General features: G+C 40.0%; 1 protein-coding gene across 3 annotated transcripts in view; it reads left to right on the top strand.

The window, feature by feature from the left end:
• Positions 1-23,273, top strand: part of LOC133367153 (butyrophilin subfamily 3 member A1-like) — a 44,774-nt gene that overhangs the window by 12,820 nt on the left and 8,681 nt on the right. For 2 of the 3 annotated variants that reach the window (XM_061591010.1, XM_061591009.1), the window contains exons 7-16: positions 2,382-2,435; positions 3,555-3,605; positions 8,789-8,809; positions 8,980-9,000; positions 11,854-11,895; positions 14,834-14,854; positions 15,025-15,045; positions 17,899-17,940; positions 20,878-20,898; positions 21,069-21,089. In XM_061591010.1, coding sequence (XP_061446994.1) covers positions 2,382-2,435; positions 3,555-3,605; positions 8,789-8,809; positions 8,980-9,000; positions 11,854-11,895; positions 14,834-14,854; positions 15,025-15,045; positions 17,899-17,940; positions 20,878-20,898; positions 21,069-21,089 — 315 coding nt within the window. The remainder of the gene's footprint in view (positions 1-2,381; positions 2,436-3,554; positions 3,606-8,788; positions 8,810-8,979; positions 9,001-11,853; positions 11,896-14,833; positions 14,855-15,024; positions 15,046-17,898; positions 17,941-20,877; positions 20,899-21,068; positions 21,090-23,273) is intronic. The other variant, XM_061591011.1, reaches the window with a different exon arrangement.

The raw sequence follows: 23,273 nt of genomic DNA, 5'->3' as shown, positions 1-23,273 counted from the left end.
TTGTGAGTTGTGGGTGGATGGGGATACACAAAAACCATGTATTCAGTACAACTAAGGATGCTTGAAGAATTTAATATTTGAACACTCGGATATCAATTGACCTGATCCATATCTCTCAGATTAATGTGAGGATCAGAATTTAAGTATCCATCCAACTGGATCCTACAGATGCAGCCCAAGTGTTGTTCAGTGCTGGTAAAGTATCTGGATATCATTTACAGGGGATGTCTTGACTTTAATTCTGTATGATGAGAACTTCAGAATGAGGGTCTCCCTGAATTTGAGCCTATTCCTGGAGGTAAAGTTATGGCCACAGATCATAATGCCAGTTGGGCCCATACAAGGTGACTGAGCTGATAGCGGGCATCTGCTCACTCATTCATGTTCATGGTGGACCATGGGCCCACATGGAACTGGATGTCCAAAGACATCTGTTTTGTTTGGAGTTTTGCTTCTTTGGCTTCTGCACCTAATAGTGCTATAAAATAGGTTTCTATTGCAACACATGAAAATGAAAATGGACTGCCTTCAAGTTGATCCCAACTTATGACGACCCCATGAATAGGGTTTTCATGGTAAGCGGTATTCAGAGAGGGTTTACCATTGCCTCTCTCTGAGGCTAGTCCTACCCAGCTGGCTAGGGCCTGTTCAGCTTGCCACAGTGGCACAAGCCAGCCCCTTCCTTGTCTGCATCTGCCAGCTGGGGGGCAACTGGGCTCCTTGGGACTATGCAGCTTGCCCACGGCTGCGCAGGTGGCAGAGCACATAACCCCTGAGCCACTCACTGTGGGGGTGATCTTTTCCTGGCCCTTGACACCCAGAAGACACGAGCGGGGATTTGACTCTGGACTCCTAGCCAGGCTGTCCTCCCCACTGTGCTATATACAGGGGGGGGGAGAATCCTTTCTCAAGGGCATGTATTGCTGGTGTGCCAGAATTATTGCTAAAATATCCCTTTGAGAAAGGATTTTTTCCAAAATGTATTGGGCTCACAATAAACTCTCTCTTTTTAAGAACTGGGAGTTTCCTCCCTTCTCCCTTTTCTGCCTTCTAGTGGTGCTACCCCACTTTTGTGGTTGGTTTTCTACTGCAGTCATCACCTGTGTTGGTATACCAGTGAGTTGGGGGGGCATCACAAATTCAGCGTTTCAGGAATGCTTCCAAAAGTGTGATAGTCCTATTTAGATGTTTAAATTATGCTATCTTGATCTCCTGCCAAAAAAACAGTTTGCCAGAATGGGTTAAGAAAGAATGTTTTAAGAAAGTCATGATCATCAAAAAAAAAGTAAGGAATAGGAACCAAGTCATGGAAAAAGGACCCAGTACAGTTATATTTGAAACTTTATACCACTCTTTGTGGGACTATCCCAATGACAGTGATGCAGAATTTCCAACAATAGAAAGAATTTTTAAAGTTTTTACCCTTTAAAAAATAAAATTTAGGATCCTGTAACAGGTTGTCCAAATATTTATTATCGGTTGTGAGCATGGAATTGGGAACATGTTAAAAGGTGGGAAAGAAAAAAAAGGAAGCTGTTAGGACTGTTTACCACCCGTCCCCTCCTTGCACATACCTCTGTCAAGAGTTGGATCCAAAAAAGCAATGGCCAAGTTTTGACTGAATTGTCATTTATCCTTATCCAAGCCAAGGGATGAGTCAGTCAGTCAATGCAATCCAAGGCTGAAAATGTTACATACCTTATAGTTCATCCAACAGGACAGTATGTATAGTATAAACCGGGGGTGGTGAATGTGTGGCCCTCCAGGTGTTGCTGAACTACAGCTCTCATCAACCGCAGACAGCATGGCCAATGGCCAGGATAATGGGAGTTGTAGTTCAGCAACATCTAGAGGGCCCTAGCTTCACCGCTTCTGGTCTAAACTCTGCAGAGAGGGTGCACCAATGAAAAAGTGTGACTTAAAATCTGCCTTCCCCCTTCCGGTACACTCAGGAGATTTTGATCTTCTTGGATTTTGTGTTTAAATTTTGCATTATATAGAGAAATAGCTATCTATGGGTGCAGCCATCTTTTTATCCCGGGAATGCACCAGGGCAAGTCACCAAGCAGTGCAGACTTTGCCAAGCCATGGCTTGACTTTATAAAATGTAACTAGGTACACACACACATAAACACATCCCAGAGCATCTGTCCTTTTCCTGAACTTTGGGAGTCTTTTTGTCCCCTTGTGACCTTTCGTGAATATGGAAAAGGAAAAAAAGCTGGGCCAAAACTTCCTCCCAATCCTAGGAGGTGAAGGCCATGAGACACAATCTAAGATGAACTCTGAGCTTATATGAGCCTCTGGAAAACTGTGGCTCCAATGGGTGGGCAGAACCTGTAGCAATGGGTTAATTTATAAAGCCTGCTTTTGTTTTTCAGAGATCCACAGCCAGAATAGTGAAATCTGGAAGTTCTGTCTTTTTGGTTCTCTGTGTAAGTTTCCTTAGATAAAAGGGGGTAGGTATGGAATTTGTCAAAAAATGTTCTATGCAGCATAAGGAATTATGGCACATTTATTCATTTATTTCATAAATGATAATTAAAAATAATTACAAATAGATATAATGGTGCTTGCCTTTCATGGTGTCAGCCCTCCTTCCCATCTACGTTTTGCATTGGATTAAAAAAATGGATTTTTCCCCTTTCCATTTTACAGAACAAACCCCCAGAGCCACAGCTGTTTCCAGTTTTTGCCCTCTTCTGCTGCTGCTGTGAGGAGTCAGGAAGTTCATATTGACCAACCCAAAAGTTATTAATAGGAATGGAGAAGGAAACCATTTTAGATGGGTTTAGGCACAGAATTTGGTGGGTCTGACTTCATCAAACATTGCCCACATCGTGCTGACTCTTGCATCAAGTATCCTCTTATACCCAAACCATCCATACTTTCTTTTATTTTTTAAAAGCTAGATTAATTATACACAATTTATAATATATATAAGAGTCAAGCCACAGGTAGTACGATATTACTGCAGCATAATTTTGTTACTACATAAATATTTAAAGACAGTTATGTGCATCATTGTATATATGAACAAGGCTCCTGGGATCTGACAGGTGCATGCTGAGCTCAGGCAAGCACTTCAGCTTTTTTAAAAATATATATTTTATTAGTGTTCAGTTGAGTATCATTGAACAGCCCTCTTACAAACATTCAGATCTCATACAATATAGAGTCCTGAATACAGTCCTTGGCCCTCTTCTTTTTGCTGCTCACTCCCTCTGCTTCTGTAGGTTCCTGCCTGTTGCCAGAGTAAAGCTGGACAAAGACTGAGCTTCCTTTACTTTAGAAAATCGCAAGTGTATATAGCTCATAATGCATATCATATGCTTGAACAGTTTCTCTTTTTAGCAGAACCAGTTTTTCTTTAAAAAAAACTTGCTTCTTGTTGAGATCAAGGAATGAGACAAGAAATAGGAAAAAACAATCCTTGTGGATAAGGTCAACACTGAGATTTTCAGAACATTCCAGCTTTATTTAAGTATTCTTTGGTTCTTGTAAGTTATGTACAGTATGTGTGTTTTAAAAAGTTACACTTGATTTCTTTTCAGCTTTCCTCTTGTTACTCATACTGATGGGCTGGTATTTTGCTAAAAACAAGGGTGAGTTAATGTTCTGATTTTTTTAAGTATCAGGCATTTTGCATCTTCTTTGATCTAATTGCAGTGTTTTCAACCTACTTTCAATTACCCAGTTGTATCAGGAGACAAGGCAGAGGCATAACCCTGCCTTTGTAGCCACAACATTCCCAAGACACAGAGATTTGTTGTTCCAGGGCAGGAGATTCATTTTGTAACAGTATCTGAATGTATCTAGAAAGGATTGTGGAGCAAAGTCCTGCAAACTAAAAAGGCCAAAATTAACTTTAAATTGTTATTTAAAAACTTATTTTATTTTAATTTGGAAAAATCATGTTAGCTCAACTAGAGGTTTTTCATTTCATTTCCTGCAGCTGGATGATAATGATGTCCCATAAAATCTTATTATAGATGTCCAAATGTTTTTGCACTCTGTGGGTCACTTAACACCATATGTTTTGTTCTTAAAATCCAGAGTAAAAGTGTGAAGTGTACATTTCTATACAAAGGTCCAGCCCAACTAACTGCCTGGGTTGCCAATATTTGAAAGACATTCCCCCCCATTTTACATATATATGATTAATAAAGGATATATGATTAATAAAGAAGCACAGCTTCATTTAAATCAAGGATAGGGAACCTGTGGCCTTCCAGACATTGTTGGACTCCAACTCCCATCAGCCCCAGTCAGCATGGCCAGTGGCCAGGGATGATGGCCTTCCAGACATTGTTGGACTCCAACTCCAACTCCCATCAGCCCCAGTCTGCATGGCCAGTGGCCAGAGATGATGGAAGTCATAGTCGAGTCAGCCTCCTCTGGAGGAGAGATGTGGGTGACAGCTATAAGCCGCCTAGCCTGATGGGAAGACCCCAACCCTCTGAACCGTATTTAAGCTAAGGCTCCTTGGAGTATAGCAAGATCAGCATTTAGAACTTTACTGTCTGCCCATTTTCTTTTTGCTCTCTACTTATGTATTTAAAGTCTAGATTTTTTCTTTTCTAAAACTGAATTAATTGTACGTTTGCTAAATTGTTGATTTATATCCTATTTTGATTTAGTGAAATGACTTGAAGAGAACACATCACTAATGTATACAGTCAACATGTGCTGGAGCATTGATATACGCATACTAACCCAGTACATGATCTTTACAGATGCTGTAAAAGTCTGATTACTGCTTTCCTTTCTTCGATCTGACAAAAGACCTACAATTTTATTTCATTTCATTGTATTCTCTCTCGAATTCTTTAAAAATTACGATGTTTTTAAATATGCTTTCTTTTAATATATTTTAAAGTTTCTTTTTAAGATGTTTTAGAGTTCAGTGTTGTTGTTTGCCACCTGGGCACCCTTCTGGGAGGAAGGGCAGGATATAACAACAACAATAATAATATTATAAAGCAGAGGTTCTCAAGCTTTCTACTTCTAAGCGCTGCTTGAGATGGCTGAACATCTGAGGTCCATCAGTCACAAAATGGTTGCAGATGGAGGGAGAATTTGGCATAATCAGTTGGCAATTACTGACATTACTTTCTGATATCAAATCCATCTTTGAAAATTGCTAACTTCTTTGTCACTGCATTTTCTTTGTTGCAAGGAGCTGCATTCCTTTGCTTTCCTGAAGCTAGGTGCAGACATTTGTTCTGGATTTTACGCAGAATTGCTGACCAAGAGGCACAAAGTGGATAAGTTTTTTATTCTTTTTCTCTTCCCACCTCCACATGCCCCTCAAAGGATTTTTAATTTGACTCTTTTACATGGAGAAATTTTCTTTTGTAATTTCTTCTCCCATTCGCCTTTCACTCTCAGCTTCTCCTTATTTTTCACCTCCTCACAAACAGCCAGTTTTTTTCATTCTTCTTTTATCCCTTCCCTTCTATCCCCAGTCCATTCATTATTATTAATAATAATTATACTAATAATTTCCCTCGTCAATAATACATACATATATAAATATGAATCGTATTTCTAATTTCCTTTAACATCTCCTCTGGCTTTTCTCCTCAGAGGAGGAAGATCTTCCTTCCCTCATCTCCCCCCCTTCACCCCCTTGAACTTTTCTGGCTCCTGGCCACCTTACTCAGCATCAAAGCAGTTTTTGGTTCTGGCACTGGTCCAGCACACAAGCTGTGCCACAGTAGGGGGCAGGGCAGGTAAGTGAGAGGGCACTGGGCAGCCTGTGGCACTGAGGCCCACCCAAAAGTGGCCCAAGGCCCACTGTTTCAGAAATACTGCTCTAAAGCAGTATCCCTCAAAGTACTGGAGACAGAGGCAATAAATGACTATAAAAAGCATTTGTGGTGGGAATATATGTTCTTTAGCAATGAAGATACAGTATGCCTCCACCGCATTCTTTTCTGTTTTCTACAATTCAATACAGTGTGTGCAACATTGCCACACCTGCAATTCCTGTTTGGACTTTTGCATCTGCATTGCTGGTTGTTGTGGGAATTCAGCTATGGATTTCATAAGGTTGACGCAGGTTGACGCAGCCTAACTCTTCACATGTCTGAGCAACACATATGTTTTAACTTGACACTGAAAATATTGGAATGTTTATCTCAATAGCACCTCCATGTGGAGTTCATTCCAAGTTTGGGGCATCCCCACAAGAGATAAACCCTCTCCTTCATGCATACATAAAGTAGCTCTGCTAGGCAGGTTCTTCGAGAAGGGCCTCTTTGAAAGATCTTAAGGCATGGGCAAGTTGGTCTGGGAGGAGGCTCTCCTTGGAATATTTGAGTCCCAAGCTATTTAGGGCTTTAATGGTACGTACCAGCTCCTTGAACTGGGCTCAGAAGCAAATAATCAGCAAATGTAGCTATTTTTAGACTTGAATAATATTACTCCATCTGGCTGATATGATGGCTGTAAATTTGCAAGATTGTGCTGGAAGGGAATTGACATCAACCACTTTGGCTTTAGCATCACACATGTATTTAGGTCAAAGCTAAAGTAGATTACTTAGATACAGGCAGATTTAGATTTAGCAGGTCAAACACAGGAAACACTCAAGTAAAAAACAAAATCCCCTCAAACAGCATCTCTGCTTAGGAAAACCACCCTATGATTAGAGGAGGGTATGAAAAAGCATACATCCTTCAAAAGACTCTTAAAAAGAGGAATGTTTATTACTACATTTTTGACAGTCATGTCATGTGGTACTACTGACCAGGGTGACAAGGAGTAGGGCAGGGGGATGGTGAGATCCAGGGAAGCACTGGATTGTGGTGGGCGGGCACAGATGCAATACAATAGTCAACACTGAGACAAGTCCTTGCAGGCTTCCATTCTGATGAAAGATGGGAAGGAAAAGGGAGTAAAACAAAACCCATGCCTTAGAGCAGGAGTTTTATTTTTGGGACACTGTTTATTCCAATACAATCTGTGTGTGAGAGAGAGAGAGACAGAGACAGAGACCGAGTTTTTCAGCAACCACTTTATGTAATTAAAACATAACCATTTATTCAGTTTCTCCCTATGAAATAAAAACACTACAGATTCAATGTTTTTCTTGTACATATTTCAATTTTCTCTTGTTCCTCTGAAAACCAAATTTATCTTCCTTTCAGGTCTATTAAAGGTAGAAAATGGTAAATCTCATAAAAAACTTCCAGCATTTAAACAACCCATTGATCTAGTCCAAATATTGCTTCACTTCTCTGAATTGGTATGACAAATGTGTTGCAAAATTTTGATTATATTGGATTTTTATTTTGAAACTGTTTTTAGGCCAGAACCTTATATTTTCTTTTGCAGAACAATTAAAAGCAGAAAATTGTAAATCTAATAAAATGTTTCACCTTTTCAGGAAACCTTTTCATCTGTTCAAAATATAATATTTCTGTGTTTCTCTCAATGAAATAAGTATACTGCAAACTCAATGGCTGCATCCACATGCCAGAGTAAGCCACAGTTAATGGCTCACTTGTTAACAAGCAGATCATGCCTACTTTGCTCCTCCCACATACACACACGAATGAGAGGAAACCATGTTTAGTGTTATGTCCAAACCAGTTTAATTCACTCGAACAAAGTACAATCAGGAAACCAAAAATAAACCTTAGCTTCAGCAAATGACAGAGAGAAAAAGGATTAGCTATTCCCTCCCCTCCTGTGATTCCTCAAATCAAAACTGCAGCGCTTGCAGTTTCAGCAAAGTTTTGTTAAAAGTAGTTCCTATATGTTACATCTGACTGGGCCCTAATTATTCTGGGGGGTTGCATTTTTTTATTTTAAAATGTCTACATAATATGAAAACATTTTTCTTTGCAGAAGAATTAAAGAAAGAAAATGGTAACAGAGCAATCCAATTGCTGGGGAACTGGTGGAAGGGGGGATGGCGGAGGAAAAGCCAGCAGAGAGCTCCATGGGATTCTCCTTCATCTTGGGAGCTGCCACCTTGGCTGAACGCCGGCTCCATTGGGAGCTTCACATATGAGCCAGCAGGGAAGCACTGGCTCTGGCCAACAGGCCTCCTTTGAAATAAGAACTCCCTATAAGATACAATGGGCCATTTTTAAAATTATCAGCAGAGTTTGAAGGGGGATTGGGACCCAGGGAAGGGGTCTGGATTCAAGGAGTATCTCGTGTATGACCCCCCTACAGCTTCCCCCCCACACTTCCAGAACACCCCATTTTCTGACCTTCTGCTGCCTTCAGCTGGAGTTTCATCTGCCGGGCTGGCCGTCCCTGGCAGACCTCCAGCAGCACTGGCAGGTTCCTGGCAGAGCAACATCTCTGCTGCAGTAGAGGGCTGCTGCCAGCGAAGCTTGGTGCAGCTGGTGCTCCGTGGCATCCAACTCACCCCAGCCTGGTAGAAGGGTGGGTTGGATTGAGCCCTAAGTCTTGTAATATCTTCCAACTTTTAAACAATCAGTTGATGTAATAAAATTATAATAATGTATTACATTACTCTCAGTGAAAAAAATACCACAAATCTTATGCATATCCTGGTGATATTTTGAATTGTTTTATTTGCATGAAAACCAAATATGCCGTTTGCATCTGTGTTGGAATTCCTTTTTGAGATGTTTTTTAAGTTGTTTTTTTAAAGATGTTTTAATATGTTTTTAAAGTGTTTTGTTTTAAAGATGTTTTAAAGTGCCTTTAATGTTTTTGTTTGCCACCCAGGACTCCTTCTGGGAGGAACAGCGGGATGTAAATTTAATAAATAAATAAATAAACAAAATATCTTTCTTTGCAGAACAATTAAAGACAGAAAATGGTAAGTTTCAGCATTTAAATAATCCAATGAACAAATCAAAATATTTCTTCATGTATTCTAGATCTCTCAAACTGTGAGACAAAAATATTGCAAATTTGATTAGCTTAATCATAATTTAATTTAATTTTGAACCTCTTTCTTAAGATAAACCATATATGTTCTCCTTTCAGACCACCTAAAAACAACAATAGGTAAGTCTCATAACATCTTTCAGCTTTTAAACAACCAGTTTTCTAGTCAAAACATAAACATTTATTGCATCTCTCTTTTTCTCTGTAAAATAAACACACTGGAAACGCCATCGTTTCTTGGTTTGCAACATTCTTAAAGTGAAAAGCTTATTTTTCCTTTTCTAAAAAAGCTAAATTCTAAATCTCCCATGGCCGAAGTAGCCTTGCTATTAAATATGGCAGCTTTATCCCTTTCCTCCCCCTGCTGCTGTCCTTGAGGAAATAACTCACGCCAATCCCAAAGCTGTTCTGGAGGGATGCTTCCTTGGGCATTAATGCAGGCTTCCCTCCAGCAGTTTCAGCGGAGGGAGGATTATTTTCATAGTATCAATGAGCTGAACAGAGTTAGGATGCAGCATAGGTCTCCTTCCCTGAGGTCTACCCCTGCCACACTTCTGGAACACCCATGGGGGGGAACCTTGCATTGGCATAAGTTATGCCGGTCTTGGCTCAGCCAGCTGTGCTGGGATGAGCAAGTCAAGCCGGTGTAGCACTGGCTGAGCCAGGATGAGTGAATTATGCTGGCATAGCCAGACTGAGCCAGGAACCAGCTGGCTGAGACAAAGATCCACCAGATTCTAACTTGCTCACTCTGGCAGATCTTGGGTTTATATTGTGCTCTTAGCATAACATTTAAGCCCTATTCAGAAGTTCTCCTCACATCTTAGATGGGTTTATGATGTTACCAGGCCTGCCTGTGTCCCAGGTTACATGTCTATGCAAACTCATCTGTAGATATGTGCATTTACAGATGTACGCTTTGGGGGATCTTTAATCTGGAGGTCATTGCATACCCCAATAGACATTGCACTGTGCTAATACACTTTTAATCACTCGGGAGAATTAGCTAAAGACAGCTGAGTCTCATTGTAAATTCAAATAAAATGATATTTATTTCTTGCAGCCAAAATGACCTACAGTGAGTAAAAAGGCTTTGAGGCTAGAGGTGTCAAATGCAATATTAGGTAATAGCAAGATAGTTAGTTAATGCAAAATAATACACAAACTACCCAAACCCACATTGCCTGGACCAATAGCTTACACAGCAATCCAAACTGTAGAAAGCTAAAGTAAAGTATGGCAGCATAAATTACGCCAGCATAGGTTACCCCGTTCCAAACTCCATTCAGGAGAAATCTCAGGAGGGATTTGACTGGCACCACACTTTTTCATGGTAAATTCTGTCAGGTTGCTACATCATGTGACAAAGCTGAAAGGGTATGGAATAGGTGTAAGTCTGTCCTTGTCCTGTCCCACCACAGAATGCCCCTTCTGGGGAATTTATCCTGGCATAAATTCCACTAGCTGAGTTTTAAGCCAATGTTGCTCTGGCTGAAACCTGGATCAGCTGGGAAAATCCAAGAACCTCCCAATCCAAACTGTCTCCTCCCAGTGGATCTAGGGCTTAAATTACACTGTTAGTTTATTTGTATGATAGAGACAGAAAAAGTCAGACACCAAAAAGTTTAATGGTTGCTATATAAGTGGGGAGGTAGTACTACAGATCCAGCAGGGCTGCAACAGAGGCCCAGACAGTAGGGATGGGCGAGAAATTCAATTCTGTTCACATTTGAAGCCGAATCTATAAAATTCACACTTTCTGAAACTATATGAGAACTGAAACACAGCCATCTCTCGAAATCTGCACTTATTTAAACTTTGCAGTGTAGTTCAATGTTTACAAAGATGTGTATGTTAGGGGAAAGTGTGCATAAAAATAAATATATGCATGAAAATAACATACAAAATGCATTATATTAGGATATATTGCTTGCAAAATGTGTAAATTAGTCAAAACTGCCCACAAAAATGTGTTTATTAGGAGAAAATCACACTAAAATGCTGGAGAATTTTCATGAGGATTTTTTTTAAAAAAATCACCAATTGCTGCAGAAATGTGGAGAGCTGACTTTAAGATAGGAAAAATGTGAAACAGAGAGACCCAAAAATGACAGCTCTTTCCATCCCTACTAGACACACAATGGGATTGTTCAAATGTAAATGACTGGAGTTTGGACCGAACAAGGATAGAAAGGCAGCCAGATTCATGAAATGGTAAAGAAGTAGTAAAACATGTCTTTTCTTTGTGGGGGGGAAACACACACTGGAAACTTCATAATTTCTTGGTGGCTTTATTTTAGAATTTATTCTGCAGCAGAAAAACAATCTTTTTTCCTTTTCAAAATAATGGAACAGGAAAAGGTAGGTCTAGTTAAATCTTTCCGTTTTCAGCTGAACAATGTTGCAGTTACTCAAGGTAAAATCCAAACCCAATATCCATGCAGATGAGTGAGTTAGGATCTAGAGGACCTCTGTTTCAACCAGCTGGTTTCCGGCTCAGCTGGCTATGCCAACATAAACTGGCTATGCCAACATAAGCTGGCTAACCATGTCCAGCGTAACTTACGCCAGTGTGAGCCCTGAAAAATGGTTATTCCAAGGACAGGATGGGGGAGGGGACTTATGCTGAATCCTAACTCCCTTCAGCTCAGTCACATGACCTGGCAACCCAGCTGAATTTACACCAGCAAAAAAAGGGTGGTGTAAGTCAAACTTCATTTTACAGACTTGTTTTCCCTCTGCCAAGCTTGGGCCAGTTCAGCCAGCAGCAGCTTTGCTCCTGAATGGGGTTTGGATCTAGCATTCTTTATGCCATCTTAACTAAGCAGATTTAAATTACGCTGGCTTCCATGACTCAGGACTGCTGTTTTATTCTAGGTTTCTCACTTTGTCAAATGTTTCAAACTCTTGATTTTATTGGGATGCATTTTCGTTTTAAACTTGTGCTTCATCTGAATTTTGTTTCCTTTACAGAACAATTTGAGACAGAAAAGGAACAATTAGAGGCAGAAAAAGGTCAGTCTTGTGTGATGTTCTGCACATTTGTGGTGGGAATATATGTTCTTTAGCAATGAAGATACAGTATGCCTCCACCACATTCTTTTCTGTTTTCTACAATTCAATACAGTGTGTGCAACATTGCCACACCTGCAATTCCTGTTTGGACTTTTGCATCTGCATTGCTGGTTGTTGTGGGAATTCAGCTATGGATTTCATAAGGTTGACGCAGGTTGACGCAGCCTAACTCTTCACATGTCTGAGCAACACATATGTTTTAACTTGACACTGAAAATATTGGAATGTTTATCTCAATAGCACCTCCATGTGGAGTTCATTCCAAGTTTGGGGCATCCCCACAAGAGATAAACCCTCTCCTTCATGCATACATAAAGTAGCTCTGCTAGGCAGGTTCTTCGAGAAGGGCCTCTTTGAAAGATCTTAAGGCATGGGCAAGTTGGTCTGGGAGGAGGCTCTTCTTGGAATATTTGAGTCCCAAGCTATTTAGGGCTTTAATGGTACGTACCAGCTCCTTGAACTGGGCTCAGAAGCAAATAATCAGCAAATGTAGCTATTTTTAGACTTGAATAATATTACTCCATCTGGCTGATATGATGGCTGTAAATTTGCAAGATTGTGCTGGAAGGGAATTGACATCAACCACTTTGGCTTTAGCATCACACATGTATTTAGGTCAAAGCTAAAGTAGATTACTTAGATACAGGCAGATTTAGATTTAGCAGGTCAAACACAGGAAACACTCAAGTAAAAAACAAAATCCCCTCAAACAGCATCTCTGCTTAGGAAAACCACCCTATGATTAGAGGAGGGTATGAAAAAGCATACATCCTTCAAAAGACTCTTAAAAAGAGGAATGTTTATTACTACATTTTTGACAGTCATGTCATGTGGTACTACTGACCAGGGTGACAAGGAGTAGGACAGGGGGATGGTGAGATCCAGGGAAGCACTGGATTGTGGTGGGCGGGCACAGATGCAATACAATAGTCAACACTGAGACAAGTCCTTGCAGGCTTCCATTCTGATGAAAGATGGGAAGGAAAAGGGAGTAAAACAAAACCCATGCCTTAGAGCAGGAGTTTTATTTTTGGGACACTGTTTATTCCAATACAATCTGTGTGTGTGTGAGAGAGAGACAGAGACAGAGACCGAGTTTTTCAGCAACCACTTTATGTAATTAAAACATAACCATTTATTCAGTTTCTCCCTATGAAATAAAAACACTACAGATTCAATGTTTTTCTTGTACATATTTCAATTTTCTCTTGTTCCTCTGAAAACCAAATTTATCTTCCTTTCAGGTCTATTAAAGGTAGAAAATGGTAAATCTCATAAAAAACTTCCAGCATTTAAACAACCCATTGATCTAGTCCAAATATTGCTTCACTTCTCTGAATTGGTATGACAAATGTGTTGCAAAATTTTGATTATATTGGATTTTTATTTTGAAACTGTTTTTAGGCCAGAACCTTATATTTTCTTTTGCAGAACAATTAAAAGCAGAAAATTGTAAATCTAATAAAATGTTTCACCTTTTCAGGAAACCTTTTCATCTGTTCAAAATATAATATTTCTGTGTTTCTCTCAATGAAATAAGTATACTGCAAACTCAATGGCTGCATCCACATGCCAGAGTAAGCCACAGTTAATGGCTCACTTGTTAACAAGCAGATCATGCCTACTTTGCTCCTCCCACATACACACACGAATGAGAGGAAACCATGTTTAGTGTTATGTCCAAACCAGTTTAATTCACTCGAACAAAGTACAATCAGGAAACCAAAAATAAACCTTAGCTTCAGCAAATGACAGAGAGAAAAAGGATTAGCTATTCCCTCCCCTCCTGTGATTCCTCAAATCAAAACTGCAGCGCTTGCAGTTTCTGCAAAGTTTTGTTAAAAGTAGTTCCTATATGTTACATCTGACTGGGCCCTAATTATTCTGGGGGTTTGCATTTTTTTATTTTAAAATGTCTACATAATATGAAAACATTTTTCTTTGCAGAAGAATTAAAGAAAGAAAATGGTAACAGAGCAATCCAATTGCTGGGGAACTGGTGGAAGGGGGGATGGCGGAGGAAAAGCCAGCAGAGAGCTCCATGGGATTCTCCTTCATCTTGGGAGCTGCCACCTTGGCTGAACGCCGGCTCCATTGGGAGCTTCACATATGAGCCAGCAGGGAAGCACTGGCTCTGGCCAACAGGCCTCCTTTGAAATAAGAACTCCCTATAAGATACAATGGGCCATTTTTAAAATTATCAGCAGAGTTTGAAGGGGGATTGGGACCCAGGGAAGGGGTCTGGATTCAAGGAGTATCTCGTGTATGACCCCCCTACAGCTTCCCCCCCACACTTCCAGAACACCCCATTTTCTGACCTTCTGCTGCCTTCAGCTGGAGTTTCATCTGCCGGGCTGGCCGTCCCTGGCAGACCTCCAGCAGCACTGGCAGGTTCCTGGCAGAGCAACATCTCTGCTGCAGTAGAGGGCTGCTGCCAGCGAAGCTTGGTGCAGCTGGTGCTCCGTGGCATCCAACTCACCCCAGCCTGGTAGAAGGGTGGGTTGGATTGAGCCCTAAGTCTTGTAATATCTTCCAACTTTTAAACAATCAGTTGATGTAATAAAATTATAATAATGTATTACATTACTCTCAGTGAAAAAAATACCACAAATCTTATGCATATCCTGGTGATATTTTGAATTGTTTTATTTGCATGAAAACCAAATACGCCGTTTGCATCTGTGTTGGAATTCCTTTTTGAGATGTTTTTTAAGTTGTTTTTTTAAAGATGTTTTAATATGTTTTTAAAGTGTTTTGTTTTAAAGATGTTTTAAAGTGCCTTTAATGTTTTTGTTTGCCACCCAGGACTCCTTCTGGGAGGAACAGCGGGATGTAAATTTAATAAATAAATAAATAAACAAAATATCTTTCTTTGCAGAACAATTAAAGACAGAAAATGGTAAGTTTCAGCATTTAAATAATCCAATGAACAAATCAAAATATTTCTTCATGTATTCTAGATCTCTCAAACTGTGAGACAAAAATATTGCAAATTTGATTAGCTTAATCATAATTTAATTTAATTTTGAACCTCTTTCTTAAGATAAACCATATATGTTCTCCTTTCAGACCACCTAAAAACAACAATAGGTAAGTCTCATAACATCTTTCAGCTTTTAAACAACCAGTTTTCTAGTCAAAACATAAACATTTATTGCATCTCTCTTTTTCTCTGTAAAATAAACACACTGGAAACGCCATCGTTTCTTGGTTTGCAACATTCTTAAAGTGAAAAGCTTATTTTTCCTTTTCTAAAAAAGCTAAATTCTAAATCTCCCATGGCCGAAGTAGCCTTGCTATTAAATATGGCAGCTTTATCCCTTTCCTCCCCCTGCTGCTGTCCTTGAGGAAATAACTCACGCCAATCCCAAAGCTGTTCTGGAGGGATGCTTCCTTGGGCATTAATGCAGGCTTCCCTCCAGCAGTTTCAGCGGAGGGAGGATTATTTTCATAGTATCAATGAGCTGAACAGAGTTAGGATGCAGCATAGGTCTCCTTCCCTGAGGTCTACCCCTGCCACACTTCTGGAACACCCATGGGGGGGAACCTTGCATTGGCATAAGTTATGCCGGTCTTGGCTCAGCCAGCTGTGCTGGGATGAGCAAGTCAAGCCGGTGTAGCACTGGCTGAGCCAGGATGAGTGAATTATGCTGGCATAGCCAGACTGAGCCAGGAACCAGCTGGCTGAGACAAAGATCCACCAGATTCTAACTTGCTCACTCTGGCAGATCTTGGGTTTATATTGTGCTCTTAGCATAACATTTAAGCCCTATTCAGAAGTTCTCCTCACATCTTAGATGGGTTTATGATGTTACCAGGCCTGCCTGTGTCCCAGGTTACATGTCTATGCAAACTCATCTGTAGATATGTGCATTTACAGATGTACGCTTTGGGGGATCTTTAATCTGGAGGTCATTGCATACCCCAATAGACATTGCACTGTGCTAATACACTTTTAATCACTCGGGAGAATTAGCTAAAGACAGCTGAGTCTCATTGTAAATTCAAATAAAATGATATTTATTTCTTGCAGCCAAAATGACCTACAGTGAGTAAAAAGGCTTTGAGGCTAGAGGTGTCAAATGCAATATTAGGTAATAGCAAGATAGTTAGTTAATGCAAAATAATACACAAACTACCCAAACCCACATTGCCTGGACCAATAGCTTACACAGCAATCCAAACTGTAGAAAGCTAAAGTAAAGTATGGCAGCATAAATTACGCCAGCATAGGTTACCCCATTCCAAACTCCATTCAGGAGAAATCTCAGGAGGGATTTGACTGGCACCACACTTTTTCATGGTAAATTCTGTCAGGTTGCTACATCATGTGACAAAGCTGAAAGGGTATGGAATAGGTGTAAGTCTGTCCTTGTCCTGTCCCACCACAGAATGCCCCTTCTGGGGAATTTATCCTGGCATAAATTCCACTAGCTGAGTTTTAAGCCAATGTTGCTCTGGCTGAAACCTGGATCAGCTGGGAAAATCCAAGAACCTCCCAATCCAAACTGTCTCCTCCCAGTGGATCTAGGGCTTAAATTACACTGTTAGTTTATTTGTATGATAGAGACAGAAAAAGTCAGACACCAAAAAGTTTAATGGTTGCTATATAAGTGGGGAGGTAGTACTACAGATCCAGCAGGGCTGCAACAGAGGCCCAGACAGTAGGGATGGGCGAGAAATTCAATTCTGTTCACATTTGAAGCCGAATCTATAAAATTCACACTTTCTGAAACTATATGAGAACTGAAACACAGCCATCTCTCGAAATCTGCACTTATTTAAACTTTGCAGTGTAGTTCAATGTTTACAAAGATGTGTATGTTAGGGGAAAGTGTGCATAAAAATAAATATATGCATGAAAATAACATACAAAATGCATTATATTAGGATATATTGCTTGCAAAATGTGTAAATTAGTCAAAACTGCCCACAAAAATGTGTTTATTAGGAGAAAATCACACTAAAATGCTGGAGAATTTTCATGAGGATTTTTTTTAAAAAAATCACCAATTGCTGCAGAAATGTGGAGAGCTGACTTTAAGATAGGAAAAATGTGAAACAGAGAGACCCAAAAATGACAGCTCTTTCCATCCCTACTAGACACACAATGGGATTGTTCAAATGTAAATGACTGGAGTTTGGACCGAACAAGGATAGAAAGGCAGCCAGATTCATGAAATGGTAAAGAAGTAGTAAAACATGTCTTTTCTTTGTGGGGGGGAAACACACACTGGAAACTTCATAATTTCTTGGTGGCTTTATTTTAGAATTTATTCTGCAGCAGAAAAACAATCTTTTTTCCTTTTCAAAATAATGGAACAGGAAAAGGTAGGTCTAGTTAAATCTTTCCGTTTTCAGCTGAACAATGTTGCAGTTACTCAAGGTAAAATCCAAACCCAATATCCATGCAGATGAGTGAGTTAGGATCTAGAGGACCTCTGTTTCAACCAGCTGGTTTCCGGCTCAGCTGGCTATGCCAACATAAACTGGCTATGCCAACATAAGCTGGCTAACCATGTCCAGCGTAACTTACGCCAGTGTGAGCCCTGAAAAATGGTTATTCCAAGGACAGGATGGGGGAGGGGACTTATGCTGAATCCTAACTCCCTTCAGCTCAGTCACATGACCTGGCAACCCAGCTGAATTTACACCAGCAAAAAAAGGGTGGTGTAAGTCAAACTTCATTTTACAGACTTGTTTTCCCTCTGCCAAGCTTGGGCCAGTTCAGCCAGCAGCAGCTTTGCTCCTGAATGGGGTTTGGATCTAGCATTCTTTATGCCATCTTAACTAAGCAGATTTAAATTACGCTGGCTTCCATGACTCAGGACTGCTGTTTTATTCTAGGTTTCTCACTTTGTCAAATGTTTCAAACTCTTGATTTTATTGGGATGCATTTTCGTTTTAAACTTGTGCTTCATCTGAATTTTGTTTCCTTTACAGAACAATTTGAGACAGAAAAGGAACAATTAGAGGCAGAAAAAGGTCAGTCTTGTGTGATGTTCTGCACATTTGTGGTGGGAATATATGTTCTTTAGCAATGAAGATACAGTATGCCTCCACCACATTCTTTTCTGTTTTCTACAATTCAATACAGTGTGTGCAACATTGCCACACCTGCAATTCCTGTTTGGACTTTTGCATCTGCATTGCTGGTTGTTGTGGGAATTCAGCTATGGATTTCATAAGGTTGACGCAGGTTGACGCAGCCTAACTCTTCACATGTCTGAGCAACACATATGTTTTAACTTGACACTGAAAATATTGGAATGTTTATCTCAATAGCACCTCCATGTGGAGTTCATTCCAAGTTTGGGGCATCCCCACAAGAGATAAACCCTCTCCTTCATGCATACATAAAGTAGCTCTGCTAGGCAGGTTCTTCGAGAAGGGCCTCTTTGAAAGATCTTAAGGCATGGGCAAGTTGGTCTGGGAGGAGGCTCTTCTTGGAATATTTGAGTCCCAAGCTATTTAGGGCTTTAATGGTACGTACCAGCTCCTTGAACTGGGCTCAGAAGCAAATAATCAGCAAATGTAGCTATTTTTAGACTTGAATAATATTACTCCATCTGGCTGATATGATGGCTGTAAATTTGCAAGATTGTGCTGGAAGGGAATTGACATCAACCACTTTGGCTTTAGCATCACACATGTATTTAGGTCAAAGCTAAAGTAGATTACTTAGATACAGGCAGATTTAGATTTAGCAGGTCAAACACAGGAAACACTCAAGTAAAAAACAAAATCCCTTCAAACAGCATCTCTGCTTAGGAAAACCACCCTATGATTAGAGGAGGGTATGAAAAAGCATACATCCTTCAAAAGACTCTTAAAAAGAGGAATGTTTATTACTACATTTTTGACAGTCATGTCATGTGGTACTACTGACCAGGGTGACAAGGAGTAGGGCAGGGGGATGGTGAGATCCAGGGAAGCACTGGATTGTGGTGGGCGGGCACAGATGCAATACAATAGTCAACACTGAGACAAGTCCTTGCAGGCTTCCATTCTGATGAAAGATGGGAAGGAAAAGGGAGTAAAACAAAACCCATGCCTTAGAGCAGGAGTTTTATTTTTGGGACACTGTTTATTCCAATACAATCTGTGTGTGTGTGAGAGAGAGACAGAGACAGAGACCGAGTTTTTCAGCAACCACTTTATGTAATTAAAACATAACCATTTATTCAGTTTCTCCCTATGAAATAAAAACACTACAGATTCAATGTTTTTCTTGTACATATTTCAATTTTCTCTTGTTCCTCTGAAAACCAAATTTATCTTCCTTTCAGGTCTATTAAAGGTAGAAAATGGTAAATCTCATAAAAAACTTCCAGCATTTAAACAACCCATTGATCTAGTCCAAATATTGCTTCACTTCTCTGAATTGGTATGACAAATGTGTTGCAAAATTTTGATTATATTGGATTTTTATTTTGAAACTGTTTTTAGGCCAGAACCTTATATTTTCTTTTGCAGAACAATTAAAAGCAGAAAATTGTAAATCTAATAAAATGTTTCACCTTTTCAGGAAACCTTTTCATCTGTTCAAAATATAATATTTCTGTGTTTCTCTCAATGAAATAAGTATACTGCAAACTCAATGGCTGCATCCACATGCCAGAGTAAGCCACAGTTAATGGCTCACTTGTTAACAAGCAGATCATGCCTACTTTGCTCCTCCCACATACACACACGAATGAGAGGAAACCATGTTTAGTGTTATGTCCAAACCAGTTTAATTCACTCGAACAAAGTACAATCAGGAAACCAAAAATAAACCTTAGCTTCAGCAAATGACAGAGAGAAAAAGGATTAGCTATTCCCTCCCCTCCTGTGATTCCTCAAATCAAAACTGCAGCGCTTGCAGTTTCTGCAAAGTTTTGTTAAAAGTAGTTCCTATATGTTACATCTGACTGGGCCCCAATTATTCTGGGGGTTTGCATTTTTTTATTTTAAAATGTCTACATAATATGAAAACATTTTTCTTTGCAGAAGAATTAAAGAAAGAAAATGGTAACAGAGCAATCCAATTGCTGGGGAACTGGTGGAAGGGGGGATGGCGGAGGAAAAGCCAGCAGAGAGCTCCATGGGATTCTCCTTCATCTTGGGAGCTGCCACCTTGGCTGAACGCCGGCTCCATTGGGAGCTTCACATATGAGCCAGCAGGGAAGCACTGGCTCTGGCCAACAGGCCTCCTTTGAAATAAGAACTCCCTATAAGATACAATGGGCCATTTTTAAAATTATCAGCAGAGTTTGAAGGGGGATTGGGACCCACGGAAGGGGTCTGGATTCAAGGAGTATCTCGTGTATGACCCCCCTACAGCTTCCCCCCACACTTCCAGAACACCCCATTTTCTGACCTTCTGCTGCCTTCAGCTGGAGTTTCATCTGCCGGGCTGGCCGTCCCTGGCAGACCTCCAGCAGCACTGGCAGGTTCCTGGCAGAGCAACATCTCTGCTGCAGTAGAGGGCTGCTGCCAGCGAAGCTTGGTGCAGCTGGTGCTCCGTGGCATCCAACTCACCCCAGCCTGGTAGAAGGGTGGGTTGGATTGAGCCCTAAGTCTTGTAATATCTTCCAACTTTTAAACAATCAGTTGATGTAATAAAATTATAATAATGTATTACATTACTCTCAGTGAAAAAAATACCACAAATCTTATGCATATCCTGGTGATATTTTGAATTGTTTTATTTGCATGAAAACCAAATACGCCGTTTGCATCTGTGTTGGAATTCCTTTTTGAGATGTTTTTTAAGTTGTTTTTTTAAAGATGTTTTAATATGTTTTTAAAGTGTTTTGTTTTAAAGATGTTTTAAAGTGCCTTTAATGTTTTTGTTTGCCACCCAGGACTCCTTCTGGGAGGAACAGCGGGATGTAAATTTAATAAATAAATAAATAAATAAAATATCTTTCTTTGCAGAACAATTAAAGACAGAAAATGGTAAGTTTCAGCATTTAAATAATCCAATGAACAAATCAAAATATTTCTTCATGTATTCTAGATCTCTCAAACTGTGAGACAAAAATATTGCAAATTTGATTAGCTTAATCATAATTTAATTTAATTTTGAACCTCTTTCTTAAGATAAACCATATATGTTCTCCTTTCAGACCACCTAAAAACAACAATAGGTAAGTCTCATAACATCTTTCAGCTTTTAAACAACCAGTTTTCTAGTCAAAACATAAACATTTATTGCATCTCTCTTTTTCTCTGTAAAATAAACACACTGGAAACGCCATCGTTTCTTGGTTTGCAACATTCTTAAAGTGAAAAGCTTATTTTTCCTTTTCTAAAAAAGCTAAATTCTAAATCTCCCATGGCCGAAGTAGCCTTGCTATTAAATATGGCAGCTTTATCCCTTTCCTCCCCCTGCTGCTGTCCTTGAGGAAATAACTCACGCCAATCCCAAAGCTGTTCTGGAGGGATGCTTCCTTGGGCATTAATGCAGGCTTCCCTCCAGCAGTTTCAGCGGAGGGAGGATTATTTTCATAGTATCAATGAGCTGAACAGAGTTAGGATGCAGCATAGGTCTCCTTCCCTGAGGCCTACCCCTGCCACACTTCTGGAACACCCATGGGGGGGAACCTTGCATTGGCATAAGTTATGCCGGTCTTGGCTCAGCCAGCTGTGCTGGGATGAGCAAGTCAAGCCGGTGTAGCACTGGCTGAGCCAGGATGAGTGAATTATGCTGGCATAGCCAGACTGAGCCGGGAACCAGCTGGCTGAGACAAAGATCCACCAGATTCTAACTTGCTCACTCTGGCAGATCTTGGGTTTATATTGTGCTCTTAGCATAACATTTAAGCCCTATTCAGAAGTTCTCCTCACATCTTAGATGGGTTTATGATGTTACCAGGCCTGCCTGTGTCCCAGGTTACATGTCTATGCAAACTCATCTGTAGATATGTGCATTTACAGATGTACGCTTTGGGGGATCTTTAATCTGGAGATCATTGCATACCCCAATAGACATTGCACTGTGCCAATACACTTTTAATCACTCGGGAGAATTAGCTAAAGACAGCTGAGTCTCATTGTAAATTCAAATAAAATGATATTTATTTCTTGCAGCCAAAATGACCTACAGTGAGTAAAAAGGCTTTGAGGCTAGAGGTGTCAAATGCAATATTAGGTAATAGCAAGATAGTTAGTTAATGCAAAATAATACACAAACTAGCCAAACCCACATTGCCTGGACCAATAACTTACACAGCAATCCAAACTGTAGAAAGCTAAAGTAAAGTATGGCAGCATAAATTACGCCAGCATAGGTTACCCCGTTCCAAACTCCATTCAGGAGAAATCTCAGGAGGGATTTGACTGGCACCACACTTTTTCATGGTAAATTCTGTCAGGTTGCTACATCATGTGACAAAGCTGAAAGGGTATGGAATAGGTGTAAGTCTGTCCTTGTCCTGTCCCACCACAGAATGCCCCTTCTGGGGAATTTATCCTGGCATAAATTCCACTAGCTGAGTTTTAAGCCAATGTTGCTCTGGCTGAAACCTGGATCAGCTGGGAAAATCCAAGAACCTCCCAATCCAAACTGTCTCCTCCCAGTGGATCTAGGGCTTAAATTACACTGTTAGTTTATTTGTATGATAGAGACAGAAAAAGTCAGACACCAAAAAGTTTAATGGTTGCTATATAAGTGGGGAGGTAGTACTACAGATCCAGCAGGGCTGCAACAGAGGCCCAGACAGTAGGGATGGGCGAGAAATTCAATTCTGTTCACATTTGAAGCCGAATCTATAAAATTCACACTTTCTGAAACTATATGAGAACTGAAACACAGCCATCTCTCGAAATCTGCACTTATTTAAACTTTGCAGTGTAGTTCAATGTTTACAAAGATGTGTATGTTAGGGGAAAGTGTGCATAAAAATAAATATATGCATGAAAATAACATACAAAATGCATTATATTAGGATATATTGCTTGCAAAATGTGTAAATTAGTCAAAACTGCCCACAAAAATGTGTTTATTAGGAGAAAATCACACTAAAATGCTGGAGAATTTTCATGAGGATTTTTTTTAAAAAAATCACCAATTGCTGCAGAAATGTGGAGAGCTGACTTTAAGATAGGAAAAATGTGAAACAGAGAGACCCAAAAATGACAGCTCTTTCCATCCCTACTAGACACACAATGGGATTGTTCAAATGTAAATGACTGGAGTTTGGACCGAACAAGGATAGAAAGGCAGCCAGATTCATGAAATGGTAAAGAAGTAGTAAAACATGTCTTTTCTTTGTGGGGGGGAAACACACACTGGAAACTTCATAATTTCTTGGTGGCTTTATTTTAGAATT

The sequence above is a fragment of the Rhineura floridana genome, chromosome 11 (genome assembly GCF_030035675.1).
Source record: "Rhineura floridana isolate rRhiFlo1 chromosome 11, rRhiFlo1.hap2, whole genome shotgun sequence".
Classification (NCBI taxonomy): Eukaryota; Metazoa; Chordata; class Lepidosauria; order Squamata; family Rhineuridae; genus Rhineura; species Rhineura floridana.
This window is presented reverse-complemented; position numbering and strand designations above follow the sequence as displayed.